This window comes from Grampus griseus (assembly GCF_964374135.1).
Source record: "Grampus griseus genome assembly, chromosome: 14".
Classification (NCBI taxonomy): domain Eukaryota; kingdom Metazoa; phylum Chordata; class Mammalia; order Artiodactyla; family Delphinidae; genus Grampus; species Grampus griseus.
Window position 1 is genome coordinate 44,772,313 of NC_139008.1, and position 24,869 is coordinate 44,797,181.

The 24,869-nt window shown below is 48.4% G+C and overlaps 1 protein-coding gene across 4 annotated transcripts in view; it reads right to left on the bottom strand.

Annotated features, from left to right (window-relative positions):
- The window catches only part of APMAP (adipocyte plasma membrane associated protein), a 29,003-nt gene extending 6,357 nt beyond the window's left edge, over positions 1-22,646 (bottom strand). For 3 of the 4 annotated variants that reach the window (XR_014297758.1, XM_082671702.1, XM_082671703.1), the window contains exons 1-5: positions 22,510-22,646; positions 14,380-14,496; positions 9,754-9,869; positions 2,396-2,488; positions 1,040-1,156 (exon numbers count right to left, since the gene is read on the bottom strand). Coding sequence is in view for 3 of the 4 variants with exons in the window: in XM_082671702.1 (XP_082527828.1) it covers positions 1,040-1,156; positions 2,396-2,488; positions 9,754-9,869; positions 14,380-14,496; positions 22,510-22,601 (535 nt within the window). In the remaining variant the exon portion in view is untranslated. Of the gene's footprint in view, positions 1-1,039; positions 1,157-2,395; positions 2,489-9,753; positions 9,870-14,379; positions 14,497-22,509 lie in introns of those variants that run through there. The other variant, XM_082671704.1, reaches the window with a different exon arrangement.
- Positions 22,647-24,869: the final 2,223 nt, after the last annotated feature.

Genomic DNA, 24,869 nt, shown 5'->3' on the forward strand with positions numbered 1-24,869 from the left:
GTATTCTAAGAACGTGTAACTCAATAATTTCAAAATATCAATCGGCCTAACTGATTTACAAGGAAAAACTAAATGAGCTTCTCCGTGTCCTGACAGAAGATTTATTCCTTCTTACAGTAAAAATCAGTGTTTTCCTTTCTTTCTATTAGGTGATGAATTTTTTTAGACCAGCTCCACTAAAGGCAGAATCCCCCCTCTAAGGATGAGGAACTCCTTTTATCAAGACCAACTGACTTAAAAATCTGGTAAGAATCTTAGGTTAAAAAGGCAATTTTCTATTTGTCTGCTTGAGAGAAATATAGAATGTTCACCTCATCTGCTTTTAAATTTAAAAGGCAGGAATCATAGTAAATCTTTTTAGATTGTAGCACAAACGTTCAAGGAGCGCTCAGCGCTTCCCACATATAATCCCATTTAAACCCCCCACCACTATCGCGCAAGGCAGGCACTCCCGTCAACCCTGCCCCGTGGGTGAGGAAAGCAGGCACAGAGAGGCTGAGTAACTCTCACACAGCCAGCACCCGCCGCCCAGGGGCCCGGTGCACCACCCACGATGGCAACTCCTCCCTCAGCATGAACCTCCCGCTGAAGCACACACAGCAATACTGTGGCACTGATCGAGGTGACATCGTGCTCAGTCAGGGGAGAGAAAGAGGAGAAGGAACTGGAGGAAGGAAAAGACAGAGAGGCAGAAAACAAACAGCAAGACCAGATGCAGAGAAATACAGAGAAGTAAAGATAGGAAGAGGAGCCTAACATCCTCAACATGAGTCCTTCTGAGATTCTGTGGCTCAAACACAAAGGCCAGGGGAAAGGAGGGAATGGGCCAGAAGTAGGCATAAGTGAGGAGCCACACGGTGTGAATACTGGCTGGTATCTGCAGGTAATATTTTCAGTTCCATTCAGTGAATAAGAAAAACATCAGGGTCTCCAGTAGACTGTACTGAACAAATTCTACTAAATCCATTTATAAATAAATGCACATACTGTTTAAAAGATCAGCAATCATCATAGAAGGAAACAAGTTACTGTCACTTACGTTTCCAGGGGTTTACTTCAAATAGCCCTTTGTATGCATCAGCCACAAAAAGGGTCCCGTTGGGCCCGGCCCGGATGCCCAGGGGTCTCCCACAAGCAGGCTCATCATCTCGGGTTTCTAGGGAAACAAACAGACAGGAATCAGTGGCTGGTCCAAGATTTGTGGCCCCTCAGTGTCCAAACACTTCCTCCACCCCGTCCTAAACCTGCATCATGCTGTAGAGAACAAAACAGACCATGGCTTCAGAGACAGACTCGGCCCCCCATGTTCCAGCCCCCCTAGAGCTTAGGACAATTGTCCAGCATGTCTAGAGGGACCACCCGAGAATCTGGATGTGGACATAAGCACAGCAACTGATACCCAAGAATCAAGTTCACATCAGCATCCTGAGACTCAAACAGTTAACTCAGGGACGTCAGCAGACACAGGCCCCACTCCCAAATCCCCCAGAACCTCAGGAGTGGGATTTAGGCCCAACAGCTGGACCTGAATGCTGTGCCCATCCAGGGACATGGCAGGGTCCCTCCTCCCGTCATAAAGGGAAAGCTCCTATTTTCCTGCTGAGATCCACTCTCCTGCTCTACTACCTATACTCTTTTTAAACCCGTGGCGGAGCATATTTATTGCTGAGCACTCACTGCAGGGCACTTACGGCAGAGTGCTTACTATAGGGTGCTCACCGCAGGGTGCTTACTGCAGGGTGTGCTCCTCAGGGTGTATACTGCAGGGCACTTACTGCAGAGGCACTTACAGGCAAAATACAGAGTGGGGAAAAGCAGGTTAAATACCCAAATGTAGAGTATGATTCCATCACATAAAACCATGTGTGGGTGTGAGTATCCATGAACAGAAAGAAATCTGAAAAGTTATTCATTAAATTGTTAACAGTTACATCTGAGAAGACTCTGAGGTGATTTTTACTTTCTTCTCTGCGTTGTTTGCATTTCACCATAAAAATGCATCATTTTTAGAAAAACATTCTAGCTCTTAAAAAAATAAGTCTGGGAGCTACCAGTTTTTAAACAGTGAGTTTCTAACAGCTGAGTGACCTAAGGGTATTTCACTCTGGATGCAGGGCTGAGGTTCCTGAGGGGCTAGTACAGGAATGCGCTCCAGCACGTGAGGAACAAAGCCCAGCACCTCCTGCAGCAGCTCTGGGGTGTGGGGGCCCGGCAGGGCCACGGCCACAGCTGGATGGGAAACTGCAAGCACAGGTGGTAAATGAGGAGCCCAGGCAGCCTCTAGCTGGGCCGTCAGGCTCTCCTCCTCCAAGGACCCAACTTCTGGGGAAGACAGCTCCTCCTGGCACCCTCCTGGGTGCCTGGAAGAGACACACGTCAGGGGTCACTGACTTACTGCATGGGCCTGAGCCAAACCGGGCGATGGTCTCTACTTCACCGTTTTCAAGTTTTACAACTCGGCCATCTGCTGTACCAGTGAACATTACATCTGTTTAAAGACAGGAGGGAATAAGGGTATTACTGAGTTAGCCTAAAAACTGTGCTCTCACAACCTTCTACAACAGAGGCGGCCAGTCTGTGCTTTTTATCTCCAGAGAGGAAACGGCAGTTTTGAAGATGAAGGCAAGTGGTGTCTGGGGACAAAAGTCTTAAGACGTGCAGCGATAAACCCCACGGGGGCCTCAGACAGCATGGTCGTGACCCCGAGGCTGGATCCAGGGCACAGCAGACACCAGTCAGGGATAAAAGCAGGATTTTCTACCCTCAAAGAAGCGGGGACACTCGGGCTGTTCACGTCTGCTTCATGTCAGTGTCTGCTGCTGAAGCCGATTACACCCAACCAAAGGGGAAGAACTGCTAGGAAGGCCCTCGGTGTAAAATTAAGTGCTCATTTCAGCAGCACATACACGAGAACTGGAACCACAAAGATGATGTGCAAATTCATGAAATGCTCCATATTTTTAAATGTATATTGCAAACTCTAGGGCAACCACTAAAAAAAGTTTTTAAAATAAGTATAACTCATATGCGAAGAAAGGAGAGAAAACAGAATCATAAATGTTCAGCTGAAACTAGAAAGTCAGAAGGAGAGTGGAAGAGAAAATAAGAAATAAAAAAACAAAGGCAATGAACAGAAAACAGTAACAAATATGGGAAATAGAAATCCAACTACAGTTAACCCTTGAACAACCTGGGAGTTAAGGGTGTCAACTGTCACCCTGTGCACTGTCGAAAGCCTGTGTATAACTTTATGGTCAGCCCTCACATCCTCCAGGTTCTGCATTCAAGAGGTTCTGCATCGCAAGGTTCTGCACCCGTGGATTTAAGCAACTGCGGATTGAGTAGTGCTGCAGAATGTATTTACTGGAAAAAAAATCCACGTGTAAGTGGACCCACGCAGTTCAAACCCGACTTGTTCAAGGGTCAACTGTATATCAATTATCATTTTCAACATCAATGGTATAAAAACCCCAATTAAAAAACAGAGACTGTCAGAGTGTATCAAAAAACAAGACCCAACTATATGCAGTCTACAAGAAACCCTCTTTAGATATACAGACACATATAGATTAAAAATGAAGGGACAGAGAAAGATATACTACACTAACACTAATCAAAAGAAAGCTGGAGTAGTTCTATTAATCTCAGAGCAGCTGCAGACCTAGGAACACAATCAGGGATAAAGAAGGCCTCCACGTAATGACAAAGGGTCAACTGTAGAGAAGACATAACAGTCCTTAATATGTATGTGCCTAAAAACAATCATCAAAATACATGAGGCAAAACTGACAGAACTGCAAGGAAGCAGATGAATCCATGATTAGGGGAGGAGACCTCAGCATACCTCTCTCAGAAATGGACAGATACTGATGGACAACAAGGTCTGACTGTACAGCACAGGGAACTATATTCAATGTCCTGGGATAACCCATAATGAAAAAGAATATGAAAAAGAACGTATACATATGTGTAACTGAGTCACTTTGCTGTACAGCAGAAATTAACACAACATTGAAAATCAACTATACTTCGATATAAAAAAAAATAAAAAAGAAATGGAAAGATCCTGCAGACAGAAAATTAGTAAAGACACAGTTGAACTCAACAGCATCACTGACTAACTGGGTATCAACTACCTCATCCAAACAACAGCAGAATATATATTTTTCTCAAGTTCACATGGAACATTCACCAAGACAGACCATATTCTGGGCCACAACACACACCTTAACAAATTTAAAAGAATAAAAATCATACAACGTCTGCTCTCAGACCAAAATGAAATTAAACTAGAAATCAGTAACAGAAAGAGAGCTGGAAAATCACAAAATACTTGGAGATTAAACAACGTGCACTTCTAAATAACACATAATTCAAAGAAGAAACCTCAAGAGAAATTAGAAAACATTTTGAACTAAATTAAAATGAAAATACAACTTATAAAAATTTTCTGGCTGCAGAGAAATCAGTGCTTAGAAAGAAAGTTGTAGCATCAAAGGCATATATTAGAAAAGAAAAAAGACCTAAAATCAATCATCTAAGTTTCCATCTCAGGAAACTAGAAAAAGAAGAGCAAATGAAACCCCAGGTAAGCAGAAGAAAGAAATAATAAAAATTAGAGCAGATATCAATGAAATTGAAAACAGGAAATCAATAGAGAAAAATCACCAAAACAAAAGCTGGTTCTTTGAAAAGATCAATAAAATACTGGGTTGGCCCAAAAGTTCGTTTGGGTTTTTCCGTAAGATGCTACGGAAAACCCAAATACACTTTTTGGCCAACCCAATAAATAATCCTCTAGCCAGGCTAACAAAAGAGAAAAGATAGAAATTACCAATATCAGAAATGAAGGCGGGAACATCACTATAGACCCCATGGACATTAAAAGGATAATAAAGGAACACTATGAACAACTCTATGTCCACAAATTTGATAATGTAGATGAAATGGTCCAATTCCTTGAAAGACACAATCTGCCAAAACTCACACAAGAAGAAAAGAGACAATCTGAATACGTCTGTATCTATTGAGGAAATGAATCAATAATTAATAACCTTCCAAAAGAGTACCAGACTGAGATGGGTTCACTGATGAATTCTATTAAACATTTAAGGAAGAAATGATACCAATTTTCTATAATCTCTTCCAGAAAATAGAAGCAGAGGAAATACTTCTTAACTCATTCTATGAAGCCAGCATCACCCTAATACCAAAACCAGACAAAGTCACTTCAAGAAAACTACAGACCGGACTTCCCTGGTGGCGCAGTGGTTAAGAATCTGCCTGCCAATGCAGGGGACACGGGTTCGAGCCCTGGTCCAGGAAGATCCCACATGCCGTGGAGCAACTAAGCCCATGTGCCACAACTACTGAGCCTGTGCTCTAGAGCTCATGAGCCACAACTACTGAGCCCACGTGCCACAACTACTGAAGCCTGCACACCTAGAGCCCGTGCTCCGCAACAAGAGAAGCCCCCGCAATGAGAAGCCCGCGCACTGCAATGAAGAGTAGCCCCCACTCACCGCAACTAGAGAAAGCCCTCGCGCAGCAACGAAGACCCAACGCAGCCAAAAATAAATTAAAATAAATTAAAAAAAAAAAGAAAACTACAGACCAACATCTCTCATGTACAAAGATGCAAAAATCCTCAAGAAAATATTAGCAAATCAAATCCAACAATGTATAAAAAGAATTATACACCCCAACAAAGTGGGATTTATCCCAAGTACGCGAGGCTAGTTTAGCATTTGAAAATCGGTTAAGTAATCCACAATATCAACAGAGTAAAGAAAAACTACATGAACATATCAATAGATGCAGAAAAAGCATTGACAAAAACCCAACACTCATTTCATGATAAAAACTTTTAGCAAATTAGGAGTAGAGGGGAACTTCCTCAACTTGATAAAGAATATCTACAAAAAACCTACAGTTAACATCATACTTAATGGTGAAAACTAGACGCTTTCCCACTAAAATCAGGAACAAAGCAAGGATGTCTGCTCTCATAACTCCTTTACAATACTGGACTGAAAGTTCTAGCTAAAGCAATAAGACCAGAAAAGGACATAAAAGGTATACTTATGGGGAAGGAGGAAATAAAACTATCTTCACTTGTAGATGACATGATTGTCTACGTCGAAAATCCCAAAGGATCAACAATAACAAAAAAAACTCCTGGAACTAATAAGCAATTAGAGCAAGGTTGCAGGATACAAAGATAATATACAAAAGTCAATCAGTTTCCTACATACCAGCAATGAACAAGTGAAATTTGAAATTAAAATCAGAATACCATTTACACTAGCTTCCAAAAGAATGAAGTATTTGGTTTAAATATAACAAAATATGTACAAGATCTAGATGAGGAAAACCATGGAACTCTGATAACAGAAATCAAAGAACTAAATAAAAGGAGAGATATTCCATGTTCATGGATTGGAAGATTCAACATTGTCAAGAGGTTCTTCCCATCTTGATCTATAGATTCAAAGCAATCCCAAGCAGCTATTTTGTAGATATCCACCAAATGATTCTAATGCTTATATGGAGAAGCAAAAGATCCAGAATAGCCAACACAAAAAGCTGGAGGACTGACACTACCTGACTTCAAGACTTACTATAAAGCTACAATAATGAAGGCAGTGCGGTAATAGCAAAAGAAGAGACAAATAGATCAAAGTAACAGAATACAGAGCCCAGAAATAGATCCACAACTCATCTCTAACAAAGAAGCAAAGGCAATATAATGAGGTACAGATGGTCTCTTCAACAAATGTTGCTGGAACAACTGGACATTCACCTGCAAAAAGATGAACCTAGACACAGACCTTACACCCTTCACAAAAATTAACTCAAAATAGATCACAGACCTAGATCAAGTAAAACACAAAACTACAAAACTCCTAGAATATAAAAAAGGAGAAAACTTAGTTGACTTTGGGTGTGGTGATGACATTTTAAATATAACACCAAAGACGTGATCCATGAAAGAAAGAATTGATAAGCTGAACTTCATTAAAACTAAAAACTTCTGCTCTGAGAAGGACACCATCTAGAGAATAAGAAGACAAGCCACAGACTGGGAGAAAATATCTGCAAATGATGCATCTGATAAAGAACTTGTATTCAAAATATATGAAGAACTCTTAAAACTCAACAATAAGAAAATGAATAATCCAATTTAAAAAATATCCCAAAGACTTAAACAGACACCTCACCACAGAAGATATACAGATGGCAAATAAGCATATGAAAAGATGCTCCACATCATATGCCAGCAGGACACTGCAAATTAAAACAGCCATGAGATACCACTTCACACCTATTAAAATGGCCAAAATCCAGAACACTGACAACACCAAATGCTGGCGAGGATGTGGAGCAACAGGAACTCTCATTCACTGCTCAGGGGGAATGGAAAATGGTGCAGCCACTTTGAAAGACAGTTTGGCAGTTTCTTATGAAACTAAACATACTCTTATTATATGATCCAGCAATTATTTTGGTATTTGCCCAAATGAACTGAAAACTTAAGTCCACAAAATAATTTGCACACAGATCTTTACAGCAGGTTTATTTATAATTTCCAAACCTTGGAAGCAACCAAAATGTCCTCCAGTAGGTGAATGGAAAAATAAACTACGCTACATCCAGACAACAGAATATTATTCAGCAATAAAAAGGAATGAGCTATAAAGCCATGAAAAGACATGGAGGAACCTTAAATGCATATCAGTAAGTGAAAGAAGTCAATGTGAAAAAACTATATGCTGTATAATTCTAACTCTAAGACATTTGGAAAAGGCAAAACTAAGGAGACAGGAAACAGATCAGTGGTTGCCAGAGGCTGGGGGCAGAGAGGGATGAAGAGGTGGAGCACAGAGGATTTCTGGAGAGGCAGTAAAAATTTTCTGTATGATACTATAATGATGGATGCATGTCATTAAACATTTGTCCAAACCCATAGAACGTACACACCAAGAGTGAACCCTAATGTAAACTGTGGAATCTGGTGATGATGATGTGTCAATGGAGGGTCATCAATTATAACAAATGTACCATCTTATGGGAGATGTTAATAACGGGGCAAGGGACTTCCCTGGTGGCACAGTGGTTAAGAATCTGCCTGCCAATGCACAGGACACAGGTTCAAGCCCTGGTCCAGGAAGATCCCACATGCCGCAGAGCAACTAAGCCCGTGCACCACAACTTGAGCCTGCGCTCTAGAGCCCGCGAGGCACAACTACTGAGCCCGCATGCTACAACTACTGAAGCCCCCACGCCTAGAGCCCGTGCTCCACAACAGGAGAAGCCACTGGGATGAGAAGCCCATATACCGCACGAAGAGTAGCCCCCGCTCAACGCAACTAGAGAAAAGCCCGCGCACAGCAACCGAAGACCCGATGCAGCCAAAAATAAACAAATAAAATAAATTTTAAAAAATAATAATAATGGGGAAAGTAGGGGGTATGGGATATATGGTAAATCTCTGTACCTTCCCCTCAATTTTGCTGTGACTCCAAAACTGCTCTATAACATAGTCTATTTAAAAACTTAAAGGATGTTCATCGGCAACTCCGGAGGCTAGTGCCTCCCTCCACTGTCAGCAGCAGTGGGTCCCCAGGGCCTTTGTGCGGTTCACACCTGCAGGGGGTAACCAGAAATATCACCAAAGGACAAGGAGCTCCTTTAAGAGAGAAAAGGGAGGCGTGATGAGAGAGCAAGATGAGGCATCAGGCCAAGTAGAAAAGACAAGAAAAGCAATCTCTGAGAGATTTTTTAAAAAATCACTATAACTCCTCAAAGTTCCAGTTTTAAATGTCAATACCGGGTTTTTTTAACCAAAAACACAAAATCTGTGAAATTAATAAACATCAAAATCTTTTTAAGAGAAACATGAAGCTCTATCACGAAGTGCCCATCCCTCCTGAACAATTCTGACTTTGCCACCAACTGGCAGAAACACTCAGTCCTCGGGCCAGCCAAACAGTTGGGCTGGGAAAGAGGGGCTGGTCCACAGCAACAGAAGTGGAGGTGTGGGCCTGACAGGCCTTCGGAAGGAAACAGAAGCACGCTGGCCACCCATGCCCATAGCCATTCCACCGTGCTTTGGAAAGACGGCCAGTGAGCAGAGGTGAGAAGTGGCTGGGAAATCCTCACATCTCAACCCTCGGCAAACTTTTCATTAACTATATTTTTTGATTCCTGAGCTTAACTCTCATTCTAACAGACAGAAAAGACCTGTTCCAGGTTGCTACAGACTCAAGAATTAGAACCAGACCCTATTCCAGTTCTTAGGTTTGGGCAAGTTTGAAGCAGATCGTTACCCTTAAATGTACCCACCAAAGTGAGCTTTAAAAAAAAGTGGAAATATTGAGAATGGTTCCTGTTCTTTTCAAAAATGAAATCTACACAAAGACAATCTGTGCTAGGAACGTCCTATCAAGTAACACCTACCCAATGTGATAAATGAACTGAACACCAATGTTTGTCCACATTTTTTCCTTTCTCCTTTCACTTTAAAGGGTCCAACAGTTTGAGCAGAATAAAATGCTTCACAGACATGAACTCAAAATCACCCAGCACTAAAATGGCCTGCAACTCAGAGAGGTGAGAGGCTCCCGCAGGGCATCTGGTAGACAAACACGTGCACGACCGCAGCCAAGAAGGCTGCCCAGGCTCCCCACGGAGCTGCCCCCACAGGACCCCACTCAGGCAACAGACAGCGCCAAGTCCCAGGGGTCTACTTACCCCCGATATGTGCTATGGACTCTGGCCCAACAAGCTGATTTTCAAAAAGCCTTTCCGCCTGTCGCAACTTCGTATTTGGTTGCAGGACACCAAGCAAGAGCGGGGGTTCTTTGAAGCTGTAAAATAACGCAATTATAGGGATTTGTCTATAAAAGTACATGAAGAAAGTATTTACGGAGGGCCTACAAGGACCTACACGCATAACTCCCCATTCTTTGACAAAGAGCACATGTTCCAATAACATCCTTAGTTGCCAGAAGCACAAGTTAAGAAAAAGAACTTCCTGGGATATCAGGAAAGGTCACAGCACAAAAGAGAACTGAGAACGTAAGCAAGGCTGATGCAAGAACTCCGCAGGAGCAGCCACCCGAGGCCACCGGGCCTCCGCCCACCCATCCAACCTGCTCCACCCTGCGGTTCACACACCCAGGCCTTTATTCTCCCCCGGGGCTGCCAGGTCATCCGGGTCCAGCTGAGACGGAGGGAGCGGAGTGGACATTTCACAGTGACAGCCTCACCTCCCACTCCAGAGGGGACAGAAGACGGCTGGGCCTGGCGCCACAGCCCCAGCGTCTGCACACGCGCACCTGTCTCCCGCCTGTCACTCTCGGGGGCCCCCCAGCTCCCTCTGGCCTGGACCCCTCCCCGCACAAAGAAGCCGCCCCAGGAGCTCTCCCCTCTCCACACACAGGCAAATACGCCATTTCTCCCAACCCGTCAGCAACTCTTGCTGATGCCACCTGTACAAGTCAGGTCCTCTGCTGCCAGCCTGGTCCACGCCACCATCTTCCCTCCCCACCTCCTCCCTTGTCCCCCCCAGTCTGCTCGCAACCCAGCAGCCCACCTGCACTTTAGGAAACACAGATCACGGCAACCGCCCCTCAAACCCCTGCAACGGGCCCTCTCCCCCGGAGCCAAGGTCTTCCATGAGCTCCTCGCCCTGAAGTCCGGCCACAGCCTACTCTCCTCCCCTCACTCTGCCTCCCTGCTGGTCCCTGAGGGCACCAGGCATCTCCCATCCTAAGTCTGCTGCCTCCTCTCCATCACCTTCTCAGTGAAGCCTGCTCCCACCACCCAATTTAGCGTCCAACACGGCCCCCAGAAGCACAGACCCCACCCCACTCGACTTTGTTGGCAGCACTTTTCAGCTCTCACTTCTCTATGTCAACTGTCTGTCCCCACAAGAACACACGAGATCAGGGATTTGTTGTTTTTTCCCTGTTGTATCCTGAACACCTGGCACCCAGGAGGCTCCCGGGGAGTACCGTGGGAGGGAGGGAGGAAGGGAGGAGAGCTCCCACTTCCCCCCCACTTCGCCCACCAGAGTGGGACAACCAAGGCGGGGGGCGGGGGTGATGTGGGAACTCTCCACCCCCATCCCCCTCCAGGCAGAACTCTTCACTCCCTTCCGCCCCCTACTCAAGACACAGCCCAACTCCCCCCAAATTAAATCCTCCCGCTTCACCATCTGCTGCCTCCCAAATATGGCTTTCTACCTGCTTTTCAAAAACACACTCTTGGGTTAACTAAGGAGTTTTATTTCCAAAGGGGGAGAGCAGGACCATGACCTGCAACACACCTGGGTTCAAACTCTGCCCAGGAAGGTCACACCTCCCAGGTGCAGGTACACGTGTAAACGGAACAACAGACGAGCACACAGAGCAGGGGCAGAGGAGCCTCCCCTGAGACTCAACCTCCCTCTGCCCACGTGGACGCTGCCGGTTTCCCTACACTCAGGAAGTCCTCAGGGAACGGCTGCAGCATCAAACTAGTCAGTGTATCACGTGCTGTCCCTGCCCCCAAGGAGTCTGAGTAATCTCCACGGGGAAACAAGGAAACATAGGAGAAAATGCAAAGGACACACAAAAAGGGCCCCCAGGCCCGCCGCTGGGTGCAGAAGCATCAGGGAACAGCAGCCCAGGAGGCCCAGCCCAGCACCTTGGGCCGGCCCAGGTCCATGGACTCGCATTAACTCATTAATTGTTAACTCCTATTCACTCGTGCTACTCCCCCTAACTTCAGTCACCACTTATGCTCAGTTTCCAGTTTTATCCTGTTTCTCCCCATGGTTCCATTTGATCAGGATCACTCTTTAGTCTTCCTTCTGAGGTGGAACTGAGGAAATGCCCCCCCGACTGTGAGCTGTGAATGTATCTCACAAGCATGTGGCCAGGACACGGCCCATGGGCCCCAACTCAGCAGTGGTCACCGCAGCCTCCACCCACCACTTTGTGGAAAGGACTCAGCTTCCATCCAGAAAGGAACAGAAACATTATTTTTCATAAAAGGATAGGACTGTTTCTGCCATATTTAAACCATATTTTTCAGTTACTGTAAAATTTAACACAAAAAACACAGTGTTTTAAAGAAGAGATTTTTGTGGCTATGATTTAAAAAACCAACAGGAATAATAATTCTTCTAGCAACTGAAAGCTATTACCATTACTGTCAAAAGTATGCATTTTATTAGCAGAGTGAAACTGTAAAACTCAAAGATAATAAATAAATAGTAGCAATAAAATGCTACAGGTGGTCAGGGATGTGAGGAGCAAATAGAAACACAAAAAATAAAACTCAGGCAAGGCCCACGGGAGACCTGCAGGGGAAGGAGAGAGACAGTGTCCCATGCCCCCTGACCCCTTCAGGAGGGATACACACTGGGGTCCTCAGAGATGCTCAGGAAATCTTTGAGCCACCCAACCCCTCTGGTTCCACGAGCGGACGCTCCTGTGCAGTGAGGACCACTAAGCTGATGCAAGTGCCAACCACAGGTGACCACACCACTGGGCTCCCATCTCTCCACATGCAAAATGTATCCTGACGTACACTGAGCAACACCCTCCAGGAATCGGGATGTCACTTATGTCGTGTCCACTAGTCCCCAATCTTCCTAACAAAGAAAAGAAGGCTGCTCTGCACAGCAGGATCTGGCCAAGTCTGGCAGCCTTCCCGCTGACTCTGCTCCCTAAGGACTGCCACCAACTGCATAACAAGCCACCCTGGAAGGGTCTCCCCTAGTCTTGCGCCCTCTGGGTCTGTCTGTCCTCTGTTTTCCTGAATCCCCTGCAGACAGAGCCCCCAGGACACCTCCCCCAGCTTAGCCCCACCAGCACTGAGACTGCACTGCTCACCCTAGTCGGTGAGTCTCCCCCTTCCTTGTTCATTTTGCTCTGAAGGGAGTTTTACAAAAGTCCTGTTTGCTGCTGTTATCAGCACTTTTCCCCAAACCCCAGATCGTTCCCGTTCTCACCATCTGCCAGCCTTCTGCCTTCGTTCTGGTTTTGGGGGCCCACAGCCCCAATGTGGGCCCAGTCATTCCCTAACTCTGAGCCCAGGAGAGGCCCGTCAGCCACACCGGTTTCTCTGGGTTTCTCCTCACCCGGCACATCTACTCCACAGACAGGGCTCATTCTGCACAACCTCAAAGCCTTCCTGACCTCGCTCCCCTCCAGGCTGTCAGGGCTTCACACCTTCTTTCCCCGAATTTCTTCACCACTCTGCACAATAAATGACCTCTACTGAGATCACAGGTCTTCGGTCATGGAAGCTCTAACCCTCCCTGCCCCTCAGATGCCGGATGCTCACCTGCTCCTCACTGCCTCCTCTCCAAGGCCGGCTCCCCAGCCCAGGTTTTGATCCCCAGCTGTGGACACAATTCATGCTCCTGCCTGGCCAACTGGATTATCCAGAAAGGCCCAGGCAGTTTGCATTTGGGGCAGGCTTAGCCGCATCCTTCTACCCAGTGAGGGGGTCGGCAGGAGGGAGCCCCTTCGACAGGACGCCCAACACACCACCATGAAGCCTCAACTCTCACTCACAAACCACCAACGTGTTATTCAGTTGTACCTGTTAGATTCTCTCTATACTGAGACAGGGTTCTTATCTAAAGTTTTAAAGTCTTACATGAACTCACTCATAGTAAACTTCAGACAGCCTCATCACCCTGGGCGGTTCTGAGGGGAAACAGGAACTTACTGAACCAGACTGCACAGCCCTTGATGTCATAAATAATCGCACCAAGAGGAGCCTGGCTCTGCGTGACTGTAATTACAAATGTGAATACATTCACAAGACCCTGAGGTGTACACTATTTTTTCAAGTTATAACGGACTGCATTACCCACAGATCCCCACTGATAAAGGGTAACTTAGGAAAAACAGAACAGTAATTACAAGGTTTACTAAAAATCAGCTACTTATAAATCCTTATTCCAGTAAACACATTTGTGACTGCTGAACAAATAGCACTTATCAATTTTAAAAAAAATCAGTTACTTAAAAAATTTAAAGAAGGCAACTTGAACTTAACCTTCGTTTATGTGTGCTTTTGACACTTCAAATGAATTCAGGTTAATCATCTCTAATACTTAAGCTTCTCTTGTTTGGGATTTTTCTGGTTTTTAATTTTGCTTTGTACAGTTTTGTTTTTGAAACAGTAACATGGATAATACTGTACAACATCTAACTTAACATGAAACAAAGACACTAAAGAAATCACAGATCTTTACTTCCCATAATAACCTACCTTTCAGAGCAGGTTGGTTTATCAGTCGAGAAGTCATTTCAGCCCGTTTACTATATTTTGTCAAGCAGCACCCCCAGCCCCCCAAGTTGTGCAACAGCTCACCTGAGAGGCTGTGGGTCTATGGGAGAGTCCAGCAGCATCATGGCACCAAGCAGGGGGACGGTGAGGAACACAGCCAGCATCAGGAAGGTGGCTCGGAACACTCTGCCACTGAAGGAGCTGCCGGAGACAAAGCACAGGAAGGCACTGGGCAGGGCTCAGGCGGAGTGGCCGCAGTCTCGGCCCTCTGGGCAGGGGCAGCCCTCCCGCCTGGCCTGCCCGCCACCACCTCCACGTCAGTGACTAAAGGTCAGCACTGTGCACTCCATGCCCTTGCTCTTTTGTTAACCTTTCAGCATGTGGGACACTCCTCTCAGTTATTTCCAAAGTAGTCTGCTAAGCTGTATCTTGGATCCTCTAGCAGAGGTTAAAAGTGGGCAACCCAAAGAACTGATGGGCACAAAGTGACAGAGGAGAGAGTGGCGCTGAGGCAAGGAGCCACCCTCATCCACGGGGAAGACAGCATCCCTCAGCCACCACCTCTAGCCGCCTGGACTCAAAGAAGCAACGCTCAGAGACAAACTCAAGAAGGAAATAGGGCTTCCCTGGTGGTGCAGTGGCTAAGAATCTGCCTGGGCTTCCCTGGTGGCGCAGTGGTTCAGAGTCCGCCTGCCGATGCAGGGGACGCAGGTTCGTGCCCCAGTCTGGGAAGATCCCACATGCCACAGAGCAACTAAGCCCGTGCGCCACAACTACTGAGCCTGTACTCTAGAGCCCACGCGCCACAACGACTGAGCCCACGTGCTACAACTACTAAAGCCCACATGCCTAGAGCCCATGCTCTGCAACAAGAGAAGCCACTGCAATGAGAAGTCCACACACTGCAACAGCCCTCCCTCGCCACGATTAGAGAAAGCCCGTGTGCAGCAACGAAGACCCAACACAGCCAAAAATAAGTAAATAAATACATAAAATTAATTTAAAAAAAAAAAAAAGAAGAAGGAAACAGAAGCAGAACGTCCTGAGCATCCAACCCCAACCATTTTGGGCATCGCACCTCTAAGAGCTCAAGAGGTGACCCCAGCTCTTCTGCCTGGGAGAAGCCGGATAGATACAGACAGTTAGAGAACCTACAAGATCACACCTCCAGGCCGTCACTGCGAAAGCCGTGGGGAGACCTGACAGTGCCCTGGGACCTCTAGCGAAGCGTGTGGACAAATGACCATGGGGGACTGAAACTCCTCTCCAACAATCTTCACACACATCCTCACTCACCCATGGACCAGGGAGCACGTGAAGCCTCCTGCTAAGAAATAAACTGCCCAGGATCACTGTTTCCTTGCATCAGCGTATTCAAATTCACTGAACACCTGAAATCAAGAGTAACTTAAAGCAAATTAAAATCATGAGCTCCTAAAGTGGAAAATCTTTTTCTAACAAAAAAAGTTGACTTGAAAAAAATCAGGACTCACACTTAACAAAGCAACTTGACGTGAGGGCAATGTTTCACTTGACTTTTGACAAGATGGTTTCAATGAAGAATGCAGACATGTGGGGGCCTGGGTGCCAGCCCCAACTGTCCCAACTACAGCCACGCCACTTCAGGTGAGCTGTTGCACCCCGAAGCCCACGGTTCCCTACTGTGACTCAGGGTTTGTGGCAGAGTAACCTCAAAGTCCTACCCAGTTCTGAACATTCATGATTTTAATAAGCAAATAAAGCAGAAAACAAATCGTTCTGCTTCTACTGGGGGTAGGTGGAAATGAAAGAATGACAGACTGCCCCCTGCAGACACATGGACAGCATGCTGAAGTGCTTGAATCCTGCCCTCAGTCTAAACAGGAGGAACAGACTGTCCTTAGAGCTGCCAGGAGGAACGTGGTGGCCCTGCTGATACCTTGGTTTCAGCAAAGTGAGACTGTGCATGACTCCTGAGCCCGAAACTGTGAGAGAATCAATTTGTGTTGTTTACATTAAGTGTGTGGTTGCTTGTCATGGCGGCCACAGAAAACTAATAGTTTTTTTTTAATTTATTTATTTTATTTTATTATTTATTTTTGGTTGCGTTGGGTCTTTGTTGCTGCACGTGGGCTTTCTCTAGTTGCGGAGAGCGGGTGCTACTCTTCATTGTGGTGCACGGGCTTCTCGTTGCTGTGGCTTGTCTTTGTTACGGAGCACAGACTCTAGGCATGCGGGCTTCAGTAGTTGTAGCATGTAGGCTCAGCAGCTGCGGCTCGCCAGCTCTAGAGCGCAGGCTCAGTAGTTGTGGCACACGGCTTAGTCGCTCCGTGGCATATGGGATCCTCCCGGACCATGGCGCGAACCCGTGTCCCCTGCATTGGCAGGCGGATTCTTAACCACTGAGCCACCATGGAAGTCCTAATACAGTTTTCTGATTAAACTAAATCTGTTACCTGGAAATGGGGTGCTGCTATAACGAATACCTAAAAATGAGGAAGTAGCTCTGGAATCGAGCTGTAGGTGGAGGAGGAAAGAATCGTGAGGATCAGGAAAGAAAAGGTCTAGATTTCCTCGAACTGACTGTTGTTAGAAACACGGACCGTAAAGACTCTGCTGGCAAAGGCTCAGTACGAAGTGACAACAGACTGTGAGCTGAAACACGGACACGGAAGGCACTGCTGGTGAGACCTCAGGAGGATGCCAGGACAAGGACCAGACCTGGAGGAAAGCAGCAGAGAGCCGGGCTGACTGTATCCCACAGTGAGGGGGACAGCACGCCTGTACCTGATGAGCCAGGACACCTCCAAGCAGAACTGAGGTGCACCTGTACCTTCATGCACAGGGGACAGCGCTGACCTTTGACACTTCCCTTCTGCTAATGAGTATCCCAAACTGCACCTATTTTCCCTCTAATAACCTCCAAAAAGCGAGTTTTGTTCCTAGCCCCCTTTTCACATGGCGTTGAGGACGCACCCCCAGTAGATGAAACGCCGAGTTGCCAGGCTCCTGGCAGAAGACAGGTGACCAGGAAGGGAAAATCAGGCAACCCCTCCCTCCCAGGCCGGTCTCCAAACCCCATTAGCCTTCTTCTATCGTGACTGACTCACGTGGTCAAGGGTACAAGAACAGAGAGCATGCAGTGCACACGTGGCACAGATCAGCACTGACCACCAGACACAACAGCAGGCGGGCACAACCTGAGAGGCCTGCGAGGGGCAAGGAGCAAGGGCCCCGAAAAGGGTGATGACAAAGATGGTGAAAACAAGAGGTGCCATGCAACGTGCTCAGGAGGGTGACCAGGCAGAACCGGACCGTCCGCTCCAGGACGAGGCAAGTGGATGGGGCACGGTGGCCGGCGCACAGCCCACTGCCAGAAGGACGAGACCGAGGGCCAGGTCTGACCCCAAGCCCACAGTCACTGCTAGCAACACCACTGCCAAGGACCAGAGAAGACGCCTGGACCTGGAGCCTGGAGTAGCGTTTGAAACACTCTGCACAAGCTGACTGTGTCTGCCCTTCTGGGCGTTGCAGGTAAATGGAGCTACCGGTGTGGCCTCTGTGAGCCGCTCCCTGCGCTCAACACGACGTGTCCGGCTTCATCCAAGCTGCAGCACGTGTCAGCACCTCCTGCCTTCCGCAGCTCAACACCACCAACGTTTATCCGCTCGTCTGCTAACGGACACTTGGTGGGAGGGGAGATGGGGAGTGATTACTTAATGGGAACAAGGAGTTTCATAGGATGAGGAAAAGTTTTGAAACCACGGTGGTGGTTGCCCAACGCTAAACATCACTGAACTGTACACTCTGAGGTGGTTCCCTTTATTTTATGTGAATTTCACCTCCAAAAAAGTTAACGGTGATGAAAATATTCTTAACTTAGACTGTGATGACTGTTGCAAATCTCTCTGAATAAACTAAAAACTCCTGAATTGGACATTCTAAACTGGAGAATGATGGTATGTGAATTACATCTCAACAAAGATGTCAAGAAAGTAAACAAAGTCAGTGACCAACTCTGCAAACCGCCCGTCCACAGGCTGGGACATGCATCACTCACTCGGTGCCCAGTCTGTCAGCGTGATGGCCACAGCCAGTGTCTGCACAGCAAGAGGGCATCTGCAAGGGCGCAGGGAAGGAATGACTGGTCCTGTGGCTCCTTTAAAAGTGGAGTCCCAAAGAGCGGGCCACACGGCACTGCACAAACCCTTCCTTCCGCAGGGCCCCCACAAAGAAGGACGGGCCGTCCTGCAAAGGGGGCTGATGTAATCCCCCTACCCCCGGCCCCTGCTCCTCAGGGGAAGCTGCCTTGTGCAAACTCACCAACGAAAATGGTGACATTGGCCAAAGAGCCCCTTTCCCTTTTCCTTGCTGAACACGATTCCACATAAGACAGATCTGTCCCATCTAGCTCGGACTCTGTGTTGTTAACTCTCCTTTTCTACACTGTTGTGTACATTTGAAAATCTTAATTTAGGAATGTGATTTAGAGCTTGTGGCAGCGTGCTTGAAGACCTGGTTGCCCCTTCCTACGACGGGGAAAACGAGGAGTCCAGCCAGGACAGAAGGCAACTGCATACAGCTAGAAAGGCGGCCGGAACTCAGACAAAGGCCTGTGTCCACACGGCCCATCCTTGCCGGGGACCCAGCCAGCCCCCTCTTACAATCAGAGTATAAAGAACTGGAGAAGAACTTGGAGGCCACCCAGCCCAGTGCTCCTGAAGGGGGCACCTCCCCTGGGGCAGCTGTAAACAAGGCCCAAGATTCTGTCTGGCAGGTTCAAGCCCCCCAGTTGTGCCTGATGTGCGGCCGGACACCGCTGACCTGATCCAAACCCCTCCCCAGTGAAAGAAGTCCATCAACACCCTGGCTGACCGCCAGCCAGCCCCTTTGGAAAGTTCTGCACAGGGTCAAGTTTTAGAAACAGCAGCTCGGCCCCAGGCTGTTTACTACCTCACTGCAGGCTGAGACACATTAGCTCAAAAGACCCATCAGCGCCAAACTCCAACTTTACATACCCAATTACTTTAAAAATAGCCCAAACACAAATTTTTAGCCATTTAGAGCCTGCCTGCTTTGCATTCTCTGTGAAACCTCACCAGACAGCTATTACCCATCGATAAAACAGCCTCGCCACTCCCACCCCACTCCTGCCCTTGGAGCTCTCTGACCACCTGCCTCAACCCGGGAGCCTCTCTCATCCCCTCCCCCGTGAGATTCCCCCACACGCAAACCCGTCAGTGTCACCCACGAAGCTCACGTGGCTGCTGCCACCCCACAGTCACATCACTTTCCTTCATCAGCACCAGCATCCCTCAAACCCACTACATAACACCAAAAAGGGACTGAATTTTTAATTTTGGTTCATTTTAATTAATTTAGACTTAAGTAGCTACATGTGGCCAAGTGGCTGCCACATCAGACAGCACCACCTGGGAGCCCACGAGCATTTAATGACCACCTCCACACACGGCAGGCATGCCAGGCCCCATCAAGTTCCCGCCCTCCGTGCATCCTGGTGTAAACACGGCCCGCCGGGGAGTGACAAGCACACAGGGGAACAGTACAGCAGGTCGGGCAGAGGGTGGGGAGGGCTCGAAACCCATGAGCTCTGCCCAGAAACTTCAGGAGAAACCACTGAGCAGAGCCATGCAGCCGAGGAAACACAGGACTGAACGAGCTCTCGGCACAGGCGAGAGCTGCACTCCCCTGGGCACTGAGCCTGTAACTGCTGGGTGCACAGGTCCTGGGGGTGAGGTCGGAGGGCTTCCCACCAAGGCTCTGGGCACATGGTTATTTTAGCCCAAGGTTTATTAACTCTTTGACAGGCCCATCTCACTGCCAGCTCCTGTGAACTCAGTCAGCCACAGTTCTGCCTCTCCTGCACGGCTGCCCCCACCACACACCTGCCCTGCGTCCACTCGAATAAAGGACCCTCCATTCATCCGTACTGTTTTCACCAACAAAGTGCTGCACGTGCCCATCCTACTCTCCTTCCCAATCTGGGCTGACACATCCCAGAAGGTCAGTAACTTCCCTCCCAGGTGCCATCTGGGAAATCAACTTGTTTGCCCCAACCTCTACACCTGCACCCTGAAATTTCCTACAGTCTCTAAGGCAAGACAGCGATCACAGTGACGCAACAGGATTTGACAACTACCATGGGCTCAGCCATGACTTACAAAATCCTGTTGCGGCACCAGCCAAATGCGGCAGAGGGCATTCTCTAACCACTTCTGCACACAGGACATCAGGGCCTCAAGTCGCAGACAGAAGTCCTGACAAACAGATTCAGTGAGATCAAAAAAGACCTGTGATTTTTATGGAAAACCTGTTAGGCCCAAATCCAGGGGAGACTGGAACCCAAGGTGCCAAGTATACCTGGAACCTGAGAGTCACACACAACTCTTCTCAATGCTTCTCACTGTCCAGCAGCCAATTCTGTCCTTCATTCATTTTCATGTCACTTGTGACTTCATTCCTCTGTAACTTTACATAAACCACGTCACTCACAGAGACCTCAACGACCTCACCAGGAAAACAGAGCTAATGCCACCTTTCATGCCAAGAGTCAGGAGATTGAGCAAGGTATCGTTCAGTGTCCTGTCCACCGAAATCTATTGTCTTGCTTCTGTTAACTGAACAGTATGTCCTTCAAGGCTTCCTTTATTCTGTTCAGCATGTCTAAAGTTTACTCTATCATCATCACGTTTCTACTTCCTTCAGATTCCTTTACTTCACCCATTATACACAACGTTTTCCCGTCTTAGGGTGAACCCTCAACTTTTAAGGTAATCCAAGATGACAATCAGATGAACTACTAGAAACCACCACAAAAGAAGTGAAAAATAGAGAAGAACTGCATGGTAAAAATAAGAAAAAACTAAAGAATTACAATATACACATACGAAAGAAGGTGGGTGACAGGAAAGATACAGATACAAAGTTACAAAGATACAGAAGAAGAGCAAAGAAGAGAAAGAGGGAAACACAGGAAAGCCAAGAAAATGTCTTAAATCAACACAGTGCAAAAGGCACCCAGGGAAAGACCAGCAACAGGTGAGGACTTTGGAACATTCAATTAACCCTACCATTAAGGAAGAAACCCCCAGAGAAACTGAAAAACAGTTGAATTAACTCCGCCTCCTGCCCTGGGGCCTGGAGTGCCTGGGGGAGCCCAGCTGAGAGTTGGGCCCATGGCACGAGTGCCCTCGGGCACTCTATGCCCTGCACCTTCAGACAGACCCAGGCCAGCTGCTTCCTGGTCTTCTGGGCATGAGTGTGTAGAGACTCGGTGTGGTGTTGGCACAGTTTCTGGAGCACAGCACTGCCAGTCCGATCATGTGTGCTCTAAAGGCTCCTGAGTCATCACCAGATGATTTCACAACACCCACAGTCAAAAAGGTGTCCAACCTGTCCTGGTTTGCCCAGGGTCAGCACTTAGAGTCCCACGTCCAGGACAAACCAGGATAGCTGATCACCCTACAGTGAGAACTATATACGAAACATATATCCAACCTTTCCACTGGCCCCGAGACATATTATTGAAAACTCTCCATGAATCTCCTTTCTAGAGCCCAAACGCTCCTCTCTGCTATGTCTCTCCTTCAAATGCGTTCCTCTCATTATCATCAGGGAATAAATTCGGTCTCTCTCGGCAAAAGCTGTCCCGCATTCAGTATGTACCATACCCGCTGGCACTCCAAGAAATATTCCCAATATTTCTATCAACATATAAGTCAATCAGTTCCACACTTTGAACTTGGTCTGTGTGGGGCCTCTTGGTTCTTCCTAAAAATCCAAAGTTAGGACACTCAGGGCATAAAGTTAAGAGGAGAATTTTATAGGCTTATGCTTGTTTTTAGCTAACAAAGCAAAGTATATTTAAATTCCGGAAGGTCCCTATGCATCTCCGTCCCTACCAGGAAAATGTGCAAGCCTGGACCCTCACAAAAACTGCCCAAAAACGTCCCTTCGGCTCCCCGTTCTTCCTGAAGGCGCGGCAAGATGGGCAGGTGCGGAGGCCCTCTCCGCGCGCCCCGGGCTGCTCCGCAGACGTCCCCACGGGGAAGTGCGGCAGGGCCGGGGGAAGGGGGGCCTGGGAGCCGGGCAATGACCGAAGAGACGCAGGTGCACCGCGCGACGAGAGCCCGCTTCCTCCGGTGAAGCGAGGCCCCCGGGGACTAAATGAGGCGCTCGCCGCTGTCACCGCCTCGGGGTCCGGGCCTGGCCTACCTGCCGCCCTTGGCCTCCGGGACCCGGGCATCGTCCGTGACAACCTGCGGCCGCACGGGCCGGCGCTGCCGCAGCCCATCTGCCTCGCTCATGGCGCCCGTGCGCCTGCTGCCTGAGCCCCGTTCCCCCTGCCTACGGCCCGGCGCGCGGAAGTGACGAACAGGCCCCGCCTCCCTCCTCGGCCGTGCGCGGAAGTGACTTGGGCCCCGCCCCTTCCGGCCGCCGGGGCGGGAGTTGCTACAAGGTGCTCACCCGCTAGTCCGAGCCCGCGCGCCGTCCCGGAGGCGGCTTCCGGCGTCTGCATCGCCGCGTCCTAGCCCGCCGTCCCAGCCTTTCACGTCCGTTCTGACCTCGAGGCGAGGCCCACCAAGAATCCCGTGGCCGTTTCCTAACCGATGGGGTTGAGGGGAAAACGCGCCGGAAAAGGGCAGCCGGCCGTGTTCGCCATTGCGTCGGTCACAGCGACGTTCGGCGGTTTGTAAGCGTGTGGACGGAGCTGTCGCCAGGAGCAGCGGACAAGCCGAGGGCCGCGCCCGCCGACTGACCCGCGTGATCTCCTCCCGGAAGAGCCGACTCTAGCCGGTCGTCGTGAGACACTTTGGGGTTTTAATGAGGAATTTTGCCGAAGGAGACCAACGGGCTCGTGAGGGCGTCCGGCAGATGACGGAGCTGAAGTTGTATGGGATTGGGGAAGACACTGGGAGGAAGTTTTCCCGGCAGAGGAAGCCGGCTCCTGTTACTCGGCAGCGTCTCCAGAAAAGGCCACTCAAAATGAAACCCTGAGAATCGATTTTCTTGCTACTAGGCAAGGCGGTCCCCAGGCCAGTGTGCCACGGCCTTTCTGGGTGCTCGAGGGCACCGGACTCCCACCCAGCTGTCCCCAAGAAAAGCTCGGAAGACCCAGCGTGGGGGAATGAAGATTCCTTGTGTGAATCCAGGTCGGCAGGGTCCCGGATTATAGTTCAGGCCTTGGCAGCATCTTACTTCATTCCCCGCGGGATGCAGCCAGTACAGCTGCTCTGCCAGGGATGGTTTTAACAGCGCTGCATGATCGGCCCCTTCCTGCCTGTCTGGAGTGTCCCTACCCTGAATCCTGTGTTTCACACACTCAGGATTGCTTGCTATTTCTAATTCTGTGCCTCCCTGCCTTGGTCCTTATTGTTCCTTCACCTCCACTTGGTCAGACCGGTTTTATCACTGAGGACCCACTTCATTTGCTGAAAATCCCTCCCCTAATTTCACAAGCAGGATATCTTCCTAGTGTTTAAGGCACTTTCACTGTAGTTATTTGTGTTCCATGCCAACTGAAAACAGCCAGGAACATGGCTGTACAAGAAAATAATAAAAGGTTAGGTTTATTCAACTTGCTGCAGCAAAGGAAGGAACCAGAGGACACGTGAGTCTCCTCAAAACAGGGGTGTTATGGAAGGGTCCTCGAGGGGTGTGGGGCTGTAGTTGGCCGTAGATGGTCTTGGCAAGGATGGGTCAGAATTTGTAATCGGGAGAGCCACTGGAGGGGTCAGTGGTTTTGTCTTGGAGCACGTACTCTGCATGAGCTGAGTCACGTGTGTTGCACGGCATGGTTTAGTCCTGTTTTTCTGTTTGGGTGTCATGGTCAGGCCCACTTTGCTAGCTGTGGTTTCTTTCCTTCTCAGTCCCCCCACCCACCCTCCAGCATAGCTAACACCCCGTTCCTGGCAGGGGGGTGGGACCACTCTGATTGGTTAGATCAGGTCCCTCAACCTCAGTGGTGTTGACAGTTTGGGCCAGATAATTCCTTGGAGGGAAGGGAGAGTGGGGAGCTGTCCTGTGCACTGTAGGATGTTTAGCAGCATCCCTGGCCTCCACCCACTAGATGCCAGCAGCATTCCACCCAGTCATGATAATCAGTAATGTCTCCAGACCTTACCAAGTGTCCCATGGGTTAGACCAACCAGAACCCATTCCCCTCACCCTGAGCCTGTGCCAGCGGTACTGCTTCCCAGTCACTTGTTTTTAAGTCACCTGTGCCAGGAGGACCGTCCCGGGGTTAGACGCCATAATCAGAGTCTTGAGGCCTTCACAGTGTCGGCACCTGGACTGAAAGGCATGACGTGAGGGTGAAAATAAACACGTCTGCCAGGCAGCAGTGGCAAGTGCCCCAGCTGGTCACTGTGATCCGTGTTGCCCCAGGATGCTATCACTCTTTAAGACAGGGGTTCTCAACTTTAGCTGCACATTAGAATCATCCAGGAAGCTTTGAAATATCCTGATGCCTCAGTCCCATCCCAGAAATTCCAATGTAATCGGTTTGGGGTGTGGCTTGGGCATAGGTAGTTTTAAAGGGTCCCCAGACACTTTTTCTTTTTTTCTTTTTTTTT